This window comes from Anopheles ziemanni, chromosome 3 (assembly GCF_943734765.1).
Source record: "Anopheles ziemanni chromosome 3, idAnoZiCoDA_A2_x.2, whole genome shotgun sequence".
NCBI lineage: Eukaryota > Metazoa > Arthropoda > Insecta > Diptera > Culicidae > Anopheles > Anopheles ziemanni.
Window position 1 is genome coordinate 27,655,009 of NC_080706.1, and position 16,531 is coordinate 27,671,539.

General features: G+C 49.5%; 1 protein-coding gene across 2 annotated transcripts; it reads left to right on the plus strand.

Annotated features, from left to right (window-relative positions):
- The first annotated feature begins 3,280 nt into the window (after positions 1-3,280).
- LOC131289830 (chitin synthase chs-2) lies at positions 3,281-16,010 on the plus strand. 2 transcript variants are annotated; one of them, XM_058319163.1, is made up of 9 exons: positions 3,281-3,387; positions 8,541-9,070; positions 9,142-10,356; positions 10,425-11,015; positions 11,088-12,412; positions 12,512-12,688; positions 15,060-15,263; positions 15,348-15,701; positions 15,786-16,010. In XM_058319163.1, exons 1-9 carry the CDS (start codon positions 3,281-3,283, stop codon positions 16,008-16,010), a joined length of 4,728 nt encoding a protein of 1,575 aa, XP_058175146.1. The 2 variants fall into 2 exon arrangements, with proteins under 2 accessions (XP_058175146.1, XP_058175147.1); XM_058319164.1 differs by lacking the exon at positions 12,512-12,688 and adding an exon at positions 13,268-13,444.
- The last annotated feature ends 521 nt before the right edge of the window (positions 16,011-16,531 follow it).

A 16,531-nucleotide genomic window follows, 5' to 3' on the forward strand; every position in this document is an offset into this window, starting at 1 on the left:
CGTGGCACCGCCATTTTAATTGGCCCAACCCGGAGTTTCATATTGATCCATGACAGCATGACGACAGAATCTGGGTTGGATGTAACGTGAGCGACAGAGAGCGACTAAAAGAGGAGTTGCTAAAAAGAGAGCACAGAACGTTGAAGGAAGGTAAGAAGTGATAAAAAAAGACTGCACAAAAAAAAATATCCACTGCCAACTAAATTATATCGCACCCGTTCTCTTTGCCGCCTCCGACGGAAACCCCCGAAGCAGAAGTAAAAAGCCGATCAACTTCGATCACACCCTACTTGAGAATTATAGTTTTTTGCTCCCTCGCTGAAACGAATCGCAATGTACCTTCGCTTTTGTACCCGTTCCACGATCGAGGGCGCAAAAGTCGCGAGATACTTGGGGTCCACCACAAGGAAACTCCACCTAGTCCTTGCAAGAAACTAGACAGTCGGACTCGGACACTCCGGTTTGTCGCTTTGGTTTGCTCGACTATGTTCGCGATTTATGTACCCGGCACCGTCAGGAGATCAGCGATAAGCGACTTTACCTCCACTAGGACTAACCGAGTTGGCGTTGTTGCTGCCGTATCGATCGGCTGACTAATGGCCATTCGGACCGCAAGCGACACCCTTCGGGGTGGGGATAGGAAAAATAAAACCATCGCATCGAAATAAAACAACAACGAACTCAAATCGTTTCGCCCTTGCAGCATCGCTTTAGGACAGTTCCATGGCACGGTACGGGTTGGTAAGGCGTAGCCGCAACGACCACTATGCACCTATCACCTTTGCGCAGGGTTGGGTACGCATACGGTCGTTCCATGTGAAGGTCAGTGCGGTGAGTTTACTGACATTTAACTGGAGTGCACGGACGAAGGCAAAAAGAACTGGAAAGATACTGCAAATGTGCCGACTGAGGAAACAGCAACCGGGAAGAGACTTCAACCGTGCCGCAAGCAACGAACCCTCGCGCCAGGAGGATGTGTTAAATGCCAGCCGGGATTCTTCCTCCTGGGAGGACCACGGTTGGGCCCGTCGATTGGCTTTTCCGGCCATTCACATTTTGTAGCACACAATTGCCACCCCGCCATCGGGCCCGCGAAAGGAGGAAGCGGGCGGTAACCCTAGGGCCGTTCTCGTTGAACCGGTTCTCTGGTCAGAGAACGAAATAAATCAAACCGAAGGCGTGGGGGGAAGTTTGGTGACCTGTACTCATAATGGTTCGTTCTGCAACAATCTAAAACGATTGCTTGAATAAATCATCGACGAATGAACCTTCTTGCGCAGAATCTTTAAATGAAAATCTTTCAGTTGGTTGCTGAACGAAGATCGTGGTTCTCAAAATCATAAACTTGTACAACATTTGACGAAACACAGGACTGAATAATATATTTATTGCTGCTTTCTCTTCGGGTTCTTCATTCTACCCAGCAGAACGCCACACCTACGCCACAAATCTCTTAACCACTCCTCCCATCAATCATGTTTCCATATTCGCGCCATATTACCCGACATAACTGTTTCTGGCACCCACCGGACTTTGACGCACTTTGCCAAACTCCCTTGCAACAACAAATTGGGTCCGCCAGCCTTCGAGCAGTTCGTCGTGGCCATTGTCGCGACCCAATATCGTTCACCAAAAAGGTTCAAGTTCAGGCCAACGCAAAGAACCCCCAACTGGTGCAGCTGACCATTCTCACCGCAAAGGACGGGTGTGCGTAATTGGACGTCGCTTTTCCGACCGAAATCGGAAGTAGGAAGTTGGCAAAGTTCCGGGCCATTGTGCTAAAATGGTTCCCGGTTGTGGTTGGTGCGGGGGAAAATATGAAACAATTCCTATGACGGGAAAAAAACCAGAAAAAAAGATGAGCCATTAATTCAACCTCCTACAAATGACAATGGACCGGTCGAAAGAGCAACGAACGGTCCGGTACCACTGGCCAACGACGGTATTGCCGGATCAATGAGGCGAGCTTAGAAAGGAAGTAAGGGTTTAACCGGTGCGTACCGCCGCAACAGTTTGCAGCTCGTTAGGTCTGTGGCCATTGCGTGGGATTTTGGTTGAAGATAAATCGAATTCATCTGGCTAATGCTGGAGGTGTCTTTGGCGGATTATGACGTTGGTCGCTGAGTCATACCGACGCTATGATGCCCTATGAAACAAGAAGGTAATCCTTAAAGATTAAAGTTGCACCCTGATTAAGCGGAAATTCCGTTGAGAGATGGTAGTAGGGACTTTTTTATCCACTTCTTAAGCGATACATGACCTTACATGGATATCTGGCAAAATAAAAGGTCCAAAGTGATTCAACCAACACTCGACATTCCATCGACTTCACCGTTACTGGCACGATGAAATCAACACTTCAGTTTCTTCGTAGCTTCGTTTTTAATGCAATCATGTTATTCTTTTTCGGAAACATGGCAAACACTGTTGCTGTTTTTTTTTTTTCTTCAAATCATTCGTCTTGCCACCAACAAATCGCCAAAAGGTGTGGCAAACGAGGCGCTGCTAGATGCGATTCGGGTGTGTACAATCTAAACCTGGTCCATTTTTGTGTATATTATTTTTACGACCTCCATTAGCTGGCAGATTTTAATCTCGACTGCGCCGTAGTCGGTTTATTCGCGCAATGATATTTTGAAAGTCAACGTGGATCAAACAGAGTAACATTACATCTGGTCAGCATACTGGCTTAGAACTCGGGAGACTATAATGATGGCTTGAACCGCAAACCTTTCCGAAAGGCAAAAAAACACCGTCGTTCTTTTTTATTTTCGTCACAAAAAACAAGATCAACCGGTTAGAGGTATGTTTGTCTGCAGGAAGTGGTGGAACCCTACGCTTCGGCTGTGAAAACCCTCGCACCCCCCGTCCCCAGCCAGGTGATACATATGATAAAGTGTATTATTAACGTGACGCTTAGACCCACCGTAACCTTGACGGGCCCGTAAGGGAAACCTGTATCCCGCCCAAAAAGCCCGACGCCCGTCTCAAATATCACCGTTTTCTTCTTTCTTACAGTCCTTTTCGCCAGTCCTAAGCCACGTTCGATCGTGGTGTGGGATTCTCAAATGTCACTAGTCTGACCACTTCTCATGAAGAAGTTAGATGAAGATTTTGTGTCTCTCCCTCGTTAACATTTTTTTTTCAGCTGAATGAGCTGAACTTTTGCGAAACAAAAACATCACCGAACAGCATCGGATAGTAAAATCGCCGACCTGCCTTTACTAACCTTTTTCCTTCTCAATCTTCTTGTTCCTTTACAGAGGCTTAAGCCGAGAAGATGTCTGCTATCAGACATCGACCTCTGGCAAATGGCCCCAACGAGAGCGACGACAACTTTTCCGATGACGAGAGCACACCGCTGACGCACGACATCTATGGAGGAAGGTAAGTCGATTGGAAAGTAAAAGTGCAGCAAATGTTGTATAAAATCGTTCATTCTGTTCTAAACAAAATTTTGAATGATTCATTCCCAACAATACAATGAAGAGCGGGTTCAATCGGAGCACAATTGAAGCTAGCGAGTCACGGTTCCGTAATTCACAACCCTCTCCAAGACGTGTCCATTGCAATAAAAGCCAGCATAATAAGACATTTTAGAAAGAAGGGTTTCTCGCTTATCCCACTGTTGAAGTCTTTTGATACCAACGCATCGCTCGCTTCTACGTGGTGGCGCAAAAAGAGAACGTTGCAATGGAAGTGAAAAATAAAACATAGTTCGTTAGGGTAATGGCGTTGCGTGCCAGCTTTCTCCTCCTTTCGAGAGACACTAAGTGTGCAGCCCTTTGCCACCGCCATCTCCGCCGCCTCCGCCTCCGTTCCGTTCCTCGCCTGCCGAAGAAAGACTCCGATAGCCACGGAATTTGCCAGCCGCCATGAACCATGAATAATGAATTCGACCTTGTTTGTTTGATTGTTGCTTTTGTTTTTCTTCGATAACTTCACCACCGCGGATTCGATGTCGCCCGGGGGTTGCCTGGTGCGCCTTTAATGTATGCGTGATGCCCACTTAGCATAAGTGACCACCGAACCGGGTGGTGTGGGGGTGATCAGTGTGGTTTATTCGGTGGAAAGAAGGCTTATAAGAAAGAAAAACGTCTCACAAAACTGCCAGAAATGCATGGCAATTTTTAAAGTGTGTCACAACCCGGATCTTTAGCACTTTCCCAAGCATGTGGCACGAACCTAGAACAGCAAGATTCGATAACGAACGATCGGTTAAATTAGCATCCAATCGCAAGAAAAACAACCAACAATCAGCGTTCTCCGTGGCAGAACCTTGGCTAGCGTGTTGAGGAAGTTTTATCTTTTTATCAAACAACAACCCTGTGAAGATGCAGTACAATCATATCGGTTGCTTTAAATTACCGCAATCTGCATTGTGTGCCTTTGTCTGAGGCGGTCTCTTCCAAACAGTTTTGGTTGTTTTGGTAAGCAAAAACTACAAACTTTGGCTCAAGAACTCAATCCAGCCACCGGATCGATATCTAGGTGGCTTTGAACATCAACAATTATGCAGCTGATGGAATGCATCACCCCACGCCGTACTCCGCCGCACCACCGCATCACCTGCGTCATCATCATCAGCATCATCATTGGCCCCAGACGTCATTCTTCGGTGCGAGAGTTGCAGCTCGGGTCGAAACATGCTGAATTGTGTCTGAGGAAAGATCTGCCGAGCCGTAGGGACGCCACCGCTGCCACTGCAACATTATGCAACAACGTGCGATTGCTCCGAGAAGTGTTACACCACTTGAGAGTCGCCACCATCACTAGCACAGCGCGGCTCACAGCCGTATCGTTGGGCCTCCAAAAAGGGTGCAGGGGTGGAGGGGGGAGGACGCGGCCAAAAACAATATTACACTAGCACCAGTGTGTGCCGAGCATGGACGTGGATCAGATGATGCTCCATCTTCTTGGTGGGGCACAAATGTTCGGACACACACACCAACCAACCGTGCCAGTGTCGTCGTCGTCGTCGGTATGTTTTGCACAGCTCAACCACCGCCTCACGAAACTCACGGTCGCACGAGTCGTCTTTACCGAACAAAAAGCACCACAATCAAATCTGTGACGAAGGGAATGGCATTTGGTTGGCACATTTTTTCTTCCTCGGAAGCTGCTAGCGTAAAGTGATCTTATTTGCTGGTGTGTGTGTTTAGCATAAACGGTTGTAAACAAATTGTTCAACTTTACTACAGCCAGGGAGTTTGGCCGTTAGCTTGCCAACATAATTGTCGTTCGTCTGGGAACGGCGGTGGCCAGCATGCATGAGACATGCTTTTTTTTACCTATATTTACCTATTTTTACCTCTATCATAAACATCGTTAGAAATAAGAGTAGTTATTCAAAAAATAATTTTTGTTTTTCTGGTATTTTGTAAAGCCGAAACACCACCGAATGAAATGATTTCTTCATTGGATAAACAACACCGAAATTGGTTTTTCGGAAAATTGCGCCAAGCTTTTTTGCGTCCACTAGGTATGACTCTTTCATCAACGAGGAAAGGTTCAACGGTGTTACCGAAATCTGCACCACAAAATATCTGATGCTGTACGTAATTCAATCAATCCAACAATTTTCACACTCCAGTGAGGTGTTCACGCGGCGTAAAATCCGATCAAGGCACACACATTTCCCTTCACCTCATTCCGTTCCACCAGAACTGAATCGCCTTTGGGGCCGGTAAGGGTTTCCATCCACAAACTATTTCGCTAACTTCCCTGAACTTCCCTGGCAAAAATATTGGCCAGCGGAAACGTCTCGGCGGATCACTTTCACTAGCATAACGAACACTCGCGCATTGCTGCAAATGCATCGAATTTGCGTTACGTTAGTTCGTCCGGCGCAGCAGGGCCTTTACATTTGTCTGGGCAACTGTTACACGTTACGAAATTAATCGAAAATCTAAACCACCCGCTTCATTCGATCGCTCCTGTAACGTCGATTTTTCCGCACCCTAACTTAATTGACACGAGCAAAGTGGGCTCCATTCAATTTGGTTCGGTTGAGATGCATTTTGGCGCAACAGCAAGTGATTCGAGGAAAACACCCCCACTGCTTTGGGGGTTGATCAATGGAACCTTTTTATTAGCCACCTGCAAAGCGAAGGTTTTCCTACCTTCCTTGGATACGTTTTTCGAAAGGTTTTGAAAGAATGCAATAAAAATAATTTAGCTACCCAAACGATCGTTGGCTTAGCGTTTGGGAAGGTGGTAATAAAATATTCGAATGTGTCCGGTTCGTCACCGGCGTGGAACCGACCGGTGGAAAATGCGGCACCTACGCAATATGCATTTCGTTCGGTTCATAAATTTTCCCTCACCACCTGCCCCTTAACATTCCCAACGAGGATATGTGTAGAACTGCCGTGGTCCGTCACTTCCGTCGAGGCTTGATTTTTGCTCCTTCGAAACGAAAAATTACTAAGATCGCTAGAAATCCATCCTCCCCAGCTTCGGAACACGGTGTTGCGTGAGCCGGGAAAGCATGGAATGCCGATGGCTTCCACCAGGCAGATCCGCCCAATTGGCGGAGAAATCGCCCAGACAGCACTTCGGCCCTGGAGTGAGCGACCGAAACCGTATGCGCTGGCAACGCGGTGGGTTGGTGATTGCTGGCATGATTCCCCGGAACATGATCCCTCCGCAGATTGGCGTGCGTGCGTGCCATGCACGAGTGCATGTCTGTATGTTTGGAGGATGTTTTGTTGTTGTATCGTTTTTTTTTGTTCCACCCCTTCTATTCCGATGGTCCATCTTAAACGAGGCGCCGTCAATCAGCATGGTTTCCATCGGACGTCGTCATAACCGCGGTTCCACCTGGCCACTCTCACTGTCGACGCACGTGTTGGGAAGGAAAGCCCCAAACGAGGTGGAGCAGTGAGAGGACCCGCCGTAGTAGCTGGTGTTTTTTTCTATTTCGATTTTATTTTTCTAACTTTGTAGTGTTTTGTTGCGTTTACCTATTGGTTGTTCTTTTTTTATTTTCCTCCGTCGGCTCAGTTTTGGTCACTCAACGAAACGGTGGTCCGGCCGATCGATCGAGACGGTTTGGGTGGTGGCGTGCTTGACCAATCAGCACCCCAGTGCCAAACGGGGAAGAGCGGAGAAAAAAGTTAAATAAAAACGGACCGCGCAAACTGAACGCGATCGAACGAAAGACGCGCTCAGTCCGGCTCATCCACTGGCATCGGAAGCACCCAAGGTGCCCTTCGGTCCGCGAATTCGATTGTCCGAGTTATTTTCGGTGGTAGTTTAGTGTTTGCCAACACCCGAAAGTAACGTACATGTGAATGGAAGAGCCTTTTGCATCCACTTTAAGGATCGTTTAGTGAAAATTTAAAAAAAAACTGTTGGGGTGTTCTTCCTAGCGTTGAGTTGAGAAATCAAGAAATATCCCTTATCCAGAAAAGAGTAAAAGGAATTGATAGTATAAAGGCATAGGCAAAGCAAGTAAAGTGAAGTGAAACACGTTTCCGCATGGCATCCTCGCAAACGTAGAAACGACCCGCGCCAGGATGTACCGAAAAGTGAGCAATGCGGCTACAACAGGCACTGCAGCCACCCCCAAGAACAACGGGTCGGCCATGCACGGTGTCGCCCTGCCCGGAGTGCCGAAGCCACCAGTCCCTCAACGGAACGGTGGCGAGGCGAACAACTACATCAGCTACCAGAGCCATCACTACTGTCGCGTTGCAAACGACGACGACGAGGAGGAGTATCTTATGTACGCACGGTGAACATGTTCTTTAGGTCCTTCGGATTATTTAGCTTAAAATTTCCAGACGTTCAGTGTTGTGCCGTATCGTCGCTTGGGTTGTGTTTTCTCTAAACAGTACAATGTACAACTAGACGGTACATTTCGTGCGCAACTTTCACTCCTTTTCACACCCGTAGCTGCCGTGAAACCGTGTCCGCCAGGCGCAACCATTGTGCTTATGCGTAACGTTGTAAATGAAAGTGATTTACAGTATCATGCGCACGCGTGCGTGGTGATGGACAGGTCACCTCTTGGAGCGTGCAAGTTGTAGTGGATAAAAACAACAATGTTAGGCCAAAACGTCAATCAACTCTGATAGGCGCCTTGCAAAATGGTTGTGCGTTTGGAATGATACTTCCAGATGTTGTCATGTTATCTCTTAAGCCCCTACGGGAGAAGAAACTTTAAACTTTTCTTTACAAAACAAAAAGATTCTGTCTCCGCAAGCTTCAATTTGATGGTCCACTTCTTCAAACGTCGAGAAATGCGGAAGTATCAATGGTACACCTCACTTAGAACTCTTGTGCCTTGGTGCGTGGAGCCTAAAACGAATTGTAACCGCAAAAACAAACATTTGTCTTCCGCGCCGAAACGACCTCCACCACTTGGAACACGATCTGCCGCCCGCTCGAAGCTCGCAGGAAACGATCCGTAACGTCTGTGGTCGTCGGGGTGTCGGAATTACACGAAACAATCGCTAAAACGAAACAAATAAACACGTAGTCGGTAGTCGTTCACAAGTTCGTTTGTTTGTCACTAATCTCACTCACCCTTGCAGTCAGCGCACCGTGCAGGAGACGAAAGGATGGGACGTCTTCCGGGATCCACCAATCAAGGAGGATACGGGCTCGATGGCCGACCAGGCCTGCCTCGATCTGACGATCAAGATCCTGAAGATCTTCGCCTACCTTATCACGTTCGTGATCGTGCTGGTGGGCGGCGTGGTGGCGAAGGGATGCGTACTGTTCATGTCGTCGCAGTTGCGGCGCGACCGGAAGATCACCTACTGCAACCGGGACTTGGCGCGCGATAAGTCGTTCGTGGTCTCGCTGCCCGAGGAGGAGCGGATAGCGTGGATGTGGGCGCTGATGATCGCGTTCGCCGTGCCCGAGATCGGCACGTTCATCCGGTCGACGCGTATCTGCTTCTTCAAGTCGATGAAGAAACCGCTCAAGTCGCACTTTCTGCTCGTCTTCCTGATGGAGTCGTTCCACACCATTGGGCTGGTGCTGCTGTTCTTCGTCGTGCTGCCGGAGGTGGACTCGGTGAAGGGAGCCATGTTGACGAACTGCTTGTGTGTTATACCAGGTATGTACCAGAGCCAGGCTTTTCACACAGGGAAACAAAACCAAAGTTAACGAATGCCTTCTCATCGACAGGTATGTTGGGATTATTCTCCCGCACCAACAAGGAAGGCCAGCGGGCGGTCAAATCGATCGTAGACCTCGCTGCCATTGCCGCGCAAATCACCGGCTTTGTCGTGTGGCCACTGCTGGAAAACCGTCCCGTCCTCTGGTTGATCCCCGTGTCGGCCCTGCTGACGTCGTGCGGCTGGTGGGAAAACTATGTGTCCCCGCAGAGTCCGTTCTCGTTCGTTCGCTCGCTCGGCCGCGTCAAGGAGGATCTCAAGCAGACGCGCTACTTCACCTACATGTTCCTGTCCGTGTGGAAGATCCTTCTGCTGTTCTGCTTTGTGCTGGGAATCCTCTTCGTTCGAGGGGATGAGGTGGCTAACCTATTCTCCCTCTTCGGTGCCGGGTACGGACCGCACAAGATCGTCGTGGAGGAGGTTGCCCTTCCGTTCAGTTCGGCCCTGCCCGATCTGGTAGAGGCTGCCCAGGCCGTGGACACGGTTGACATCGACGCGGCATACAGCACGGTCACGTACGTGCTCATCATTCAGATATTGGCCGCTTACTTGTGCTACATTTTCGGCAAGTTCGCCTGTAAGATTCTGATCCAAGGCTTCAGCTACGCGTTCCCCGTGAATCTGACCGTTCCGGTCGCCATTTCCCTACTGATCGCCGCGTGCGGTATCCGCAACGATGATCCGTGCTTCTTCCACGGCTCCATCCCGGCCTATCTGTTCTTCGAGAGCCCGCCAGTGTTCCGGCTGAGCGATTTCGCGTCACGCCAGATGGCCTGGGCCTGGCTGCTGTGGCTGCTGTCGCAGACCTGGATAACGCTGCACATCTGGACACCCAAGTGCGAACGTCTGGCCAACACGGAGAAGCTGTTCGTGACGCCGATGTACAGCGCGCTGCTGATCGATCAATCCATGGCGATGAACCGCCGAAGGGACGATCAGGCCGATGTGAAGACGGAAGATTTGGCCGAAATCGAGAAGGAGAAGGGTGACGAGTACTACGAGACCATTTCGGTGCATACGGACGGTTCGGCGCTGCCCCGGCCGAGCGTAAAGTCGTCGGACCATATCACTCGCATCTACGCCTGCGCCACCCTCTGGCACGAAACGAAAGAGGAGATGATGGTGTTCCTGAAGTCTATCATGCGCATGGACGAGGACCAGTGCGCCCGACGTGTGGCCCAGAAGTATCTACGCATCGTTGATCCGGACTACTACGAGTTTGAAAGTACGTCCACCGAGCACGATCCTTGTGCACCGACAGGTTCCCTTATTCACGTTTCGTTTGTTTTCCAGCTCACATCTTCTTCGATGACGCGTTCGAAATATCCGACCACAGCGACGACGACATTCAGTGCAACCGGTTCGTGAAGATCCTGATCGACACCATCGATGAGGCCGCCTCGGAGGTGCACCAGACGAACATTCGTCTGCGCCCGCCGAAGAAGTACCCAACGCCGTACGGTGGACGCTTGGTGTGGACACTGCCCGGCAAAACGAAGATGATCGCACATCTGAAGGACAAGGATCGCATCCGGCACCGTAAGCGGTGGTCACAGGTGATGTACATGTACTATCTGCTCGGACACCGGCTGATGGAGCTACCGATTTCCGTCGACCGGAAGGAGGTGATGGCGGAGAATACCTACCTGCTGACGCTGGACGGCGATATCGACTTCAATCCGAGCGCGGTCACGCTGCTGGTCGATCTGATGAAGAAGAACAAGAACTTGGGCGCGGCTTGCGGTCGCATTCATCCGATCGGGTCCGGACCGATGGTGTGGTACCAGAAGTTCGAGTACGCTATCGGCCATTGGTTGCAGAAGGCGACGGAACATATGATCGGTTGTGTACTTTGTAGCCCTGGTTGCTTCTCGCTGTTCAGAGGTAAGTCAGGACGAGTGTAAAACCCCTTAGAGTCCCTTGCTCACTGTTGTTGGCATCACCCTCTCATTACAGGAAAAGGTTTGATGGATGATAATGTAATGCGTAAGTACACGACACGATCGGATGAGGCTCGGCACTACGTGCAGTACGATCAGGGAGAGGATCGTTGGCTGTGTACGCTGCTGCTCCAGCGTGGCTACCGTGTCGAGTACTCGGCTGCCTCGGACGCCTACACCCACTGCCCGGAGGGTTTCAACGAGTTCTACAACCAACGTCGTCGCTGGGTACCGTCCACCATCGCCAACATCATGGACCTGCTGATGGACTACAAGCGCACGATCAAGATCAACGACAACATCTCGCTGCTGTACATCTTCTACCAGATGATGTTGATGGGCGGTACCATCCTCGGTCCGGGCACGATTTTCCTCATGTTGGTGGGTGCGTTCGTGGCCGCCTTCAAGATCGACAACTGGACCTCGTTCTACTACAACATCATCCCGATCCTCCTCTTCATGCTGGTGTGTTTCACGTGCAAGTCGAACATTCAGCTGCTGGTAGCACAGATACTATCCACCGTGTACGCACTGATCATGATGGCGGTAATCGTCGGTACGGCGCTGCAGCTCGGCGAGGACGGCATCGGTTCACCGTCGGCCATCTTCCTGATAGCGATGACAAGTTCATTCTTCATAGCAGCCTGCCTACATCCGCAAGAGTTTTGGTGTATCGCCTCCGGTATCATCTATCTGCTCTCGATTCCGTCCATGTACCTCCTTCTCATCCTGTACTCGATCATCAACCTTAACGTCGTCTCCTGGGGTACGCGCGAAGTCGTCGCCAAGAAGACGAAGAAAGAGCTCGAGCAGGAGAAAAAGGATGCGGAGGAGGCCGCCAAACGGGTGAAGCAAAAGTCACTGCTCGGCTTCCTCCAGGGTAACGTCGGCAACGGTTCGGACGAGGAGGGTTCGATCGACATCTCGATCGCGGGTCTGTTCCGCTGTCTGCTCTGCACGCACGGCAAGACGACGGACGAAAAGGCACAGCTGATCCACATCGCCGACGCACTGGATGCGATCACGAAGAAGATCGAAAACCTGGAGAAGCACATCGACCCGCACGGTCATCACACGCGCAAGCGGACCGCTTCGGCCGGCTCGAAGGACCACCATCTCGGTTCGGTGGCGGAGGACACGGAGGACGACGACGAGGATGAGGAATCGGAGACCTCTACGCTGCAGCGGGACGAGCGCGACTTCCTGACCAACCCGTACTGGATAGAGGATCCGGATCTGAAGAAGGGCGAGGTGGACTTTATCTCCAGCACCGAGATTCAGTTCTGGAAGGACCTGATCGATCAGTACCTTTACCCGATCGATCAGAACAAGGAAGAGCAGGTTTGTGGGCCGAAATGGGGTTGGAGATGCAATTCGAAGTGATCGCGCATTTTCCGAGCGACAGGTTGTGACTCTTTTTCGTTCTTTCTCCTCCCCCAGGCACGTATTGCGCACGATCTCAAGGAGTTGCGCGACTCCGCCGTGTTTGGTTTCATCATGATCAATGCACTGTTCGTGCTGATCGTCTTCTTGCTACAGCTCAACAAGGATAACATCCACGTCAAGTGGCCGTTGGGTGTTAAAACTAACATAACCTATGATGAAGCCACGCAAGAGGTAAACGCCTGGAGGCACCGGCGCAAGTTTTCGCTCATAGCGGGCGGAGTTCGGCTCGGGAAGAATCCGTTCCCGGTTGTCGCCCCCTCTCCTCCCCCGCTATGGCAACGCCGGATGCCTCCATTCGGGACATGAGTATTAATTTTCAGTTTTGTTTTTTTCGTTTTTCTTTCTTTTCTTCTTTTACTTTTTGGCATCTATGCAATCTCCTGATTTGTTTGATCTTCGGACTGTGCGTATGGATAATCAAATCGAATTTAAACAAACAACTCGTTTAAAAAACCCTTCGACACCTACCAACACCTACCTCGAAATTCTGCCACCAAACCAATATTTTTGGCCGACCGAAACCGAACGTTATGCTACGTGAACCACAACCTTCCTTTCTACGCCACCCATCACATTAAAAAACGTATCCTCCTCCACTGTATATTCCGCACCGGAAAACAACAACCAAAAACAACCTTCGAAATTCTTCGATCACACTACCTCGGCGAACACGCACGCCCCCAACAAACACACCACCCACATCGACACCACCAACCGCCAACACACACATCAACAACCATGGCAATGCAGGCGAGAATCGCCGTCGATCTGAAAGAACTGCGGAACAAGTCCGTGTTTGCGTTCTTCATGTTCAACGCGCTGTTCGTCCTGATCGTGTTCTTGCTGCAGTTGAACAAAGACAAGCTGCACATCATTTGGCCGTTGGGCGTGAAAACGAACATTACCTATGACGAAGTGACAGCCGAGGTTTGCTACCAAAAATAAAAAGGATATTCACTTTCTGTTTCACCTTCCGTTTCTCACCACAAACCATTTCTCATCCCCTATGTGTTTTGTTTCTTGTGGCTATGTTTGGTGTGGTTCGTTTTCTTCTGTCGTTACAAATAACTGACTCCCAATGGTTTTTGTTTTTTCCTATCTTGTTTTTTTGCCAGAAGCATGGAGCATGGGGGTAATTTTACTATTTTTTGCCCATCCCTTCCTTCACTACTTTTTTGACTTCTTCCCTGCTCGCGCGTGCTGGCGCGCGTCCTGGCTAATTGGTGAAAGTGTTTTTGTTTTTTCGTTCTTAATCTACCACCGCTCCACCAACAACACCACCACCACTAATTGGTTCTAATGGGCATTGTAATGTACCAAAAAGAAGGGAGTTTTTCGGTGTTTGCCTTCATCCCCCACCACCGGAAAAGGTGAGGGATGAGCGCACCGGCCCTCCAACAACTTTGGGATGCTCCGGCAGGATTTAACCGAAACGTTGGGTTTATTTCCTGGTTACAGATAACCTTGTTACCTCATTTACCAACGGGCGCATGTTTTGCTGATTTGTTTCCACAAGGTCGTTAACGAAATGTATTACAAGAATGTAATTAACTTATCTTTAATCTCTGTTTCGTTGCACGTACTCTATACTACATTTCTTTGGTGTCATTTTCACTTTAAATTACAAGCGCAAACCCTTCCTCCTACACATCCATCCTCGTACCTATTTTGAAACGATTGTAACTAGAACAAATTCAATTCAAAGACAAAACAAATACTCAAAAAAAACCAAACGGATATTAAATGAATATCAATTCGCTCCACAACACAAATGCTCCTACTTTTCACACCCGTTTGCATAAGAGCTATACTACGGCCTCGGAGTTACTCAATGGAAAATTAAACAAAGCAACGAAAGCATGTGCATGTTTCCCCTACGTTTTCCCTGGTGCCACTTAAAACAGCATGGCTTTAAGGGGGTGAACCCCACCTAAACCCCTTCCCAATCAACCACCAACAACAAACTGACGCGCCATACTACAGGACACGTGATCATTATGGCTATACTATCTATAAATTGGCAACTAAAGACATGACGCTTGTGTTTCTCTACTTTCTCTCTTCTCCCTACGATTGCATGGTACTGACTTGCATGGACGCAAAACCCCCGCCCCCACCGGTTCCTCCTACGTTCACAGTTGATATCCATCCCGATCCAAACAACGAATCCAGTTCCCTTGATTCCTTTCCAGTGATTGCAAAATTAAAATAAGGATTATGTTTTGTGCTAACCCATTTGTTCAAAATACATTGTTTCTGTTTGGAAATGCAAACAAAGGCTGCTAACATTACCCCTCCCGTCTGTGTCCAGTACGGTGGTGTCCGGTCGATTAAGGGGTCAAAATAAAAATTACTTATTACACCGTTTGGCTCTTTAATGTGACCCTCCAGCGTAGTGGTACGGACACGTTTCCCCACGTTACGTTTTAATCAAATGTTCAATGTGTTAACCAACAAACCACTTGGAGTAACTCAGATGCGGAAGATGGACAAAATACAGCTACACAGTTGTGCTCACTGTTTTCCTTCCACTCCCACACAGGTGACCATCTCGAAGGAGTACCTCCAGCTGGAGCCGATCGGTTTGGTGTTCGTGTTCTTCTTCGCGCTCATTCTGATCATTCAGTTCGTGGCGATGATGTTCCATCGATTCGGTACGCTGTCCCACATCCTGGCCTCAACCGAGCTCAACTGGGCCTGCAACAAGAAACCGGAGGAGCTGTCCCAGGATGCGCTTATAGATAAGGTATGGGAGGAAGCCACAGCATCCGGGGGGTTGGTTGGATAAAGATTAATGTTGCTTTCTTTGTGGTGTCTTTTTTCCACCCAGCACGCCGTTGAGATAGTGAAAAATCTACAACGATTGCAAGGCATTGATGGGGACTACGATAACGACTCCGGTAGCGGACCGGATCGTATCGCTCGCCGCCGGACGATCCAAAATCTGGAAAAGGCCCGACAACCCCGACGCCAGATCGGAACGCTTGATGTCGCCTTCAAGAAGCGCTTCCTCAAGCTGACGGCCGACGAGAACAACACGGCCACGCCGATCCTCACGCGCCGGATGACGATGCGCCGCGAAACGATCCGTGCGCTCGAGGTGCGCAAGAACTCCGTCATGGCTGAGCGACGTAAATCGCAGATGCAAACGCTGGGCGCCAACAACGAGTACGGCATCACCGGAGTGCCGAATGTAAGTGATATCTATTCACGCCCTTTACATGCTCTCCTGAGCTAATAGCACTTTCGTATGGTTTGTGTCGCACAGGGTAACAATAATGGACCAGCCAGACCGACGCGTATATCGAATGCCGGTGTCAGCGTAAAGGATATCTTCAACGTCAACGGTGGCCCCGGGGGCGACATCTACGGTGTCACCGGCCAGGTGAACCAGGCGTACGAGCCCGTCATAGAAGATGACGATGGCAACTCGCTACGGATGCAGCCCCGAAACCAGGTCACCTGGGGTAATAATGGTAACGCACGGTTGTGAGCCTTGATTCCGGAACGCAAAGCTACAGGCTGAAGCGAGATCGATCAGCGAGCGATCAGGAACTGCAATTGTTGTACGTGTGTGCGTGTGTATGTGTGCAAAGTCAAGTACGGCGACTGCTACTACCTAACCTACGAACGAACGGGCGAGAATGAGGAGCGAGCGAGTGAAGTGTGATTTTGTGAAACAATTATTTATAGACTCGATATAAACGTAAGGACACGCGCTGCAGCTACAACGCGGCGGAAATTTAAGACCGCAGAAAATAATAAGCTGACAGCAAGAACGAAGAAGAGAATGCCACTTTGTCACTGCCCAATGATTACCATAGAGGTCAGCTTCTCTAGGTTCGAAGAAAAAGCAAAAAAAAAACAAACAATCAAAAACGAACGCACAAGCGGTCTACAAACGTGCTGCCGTCGTATATTATTATCTGACAACGATCGAACTCTACGCCACTAAATACTCATCAATGTAGAACAATTTAGATTGCCTAAGTGACCAATGCCGTCCATGCCGGG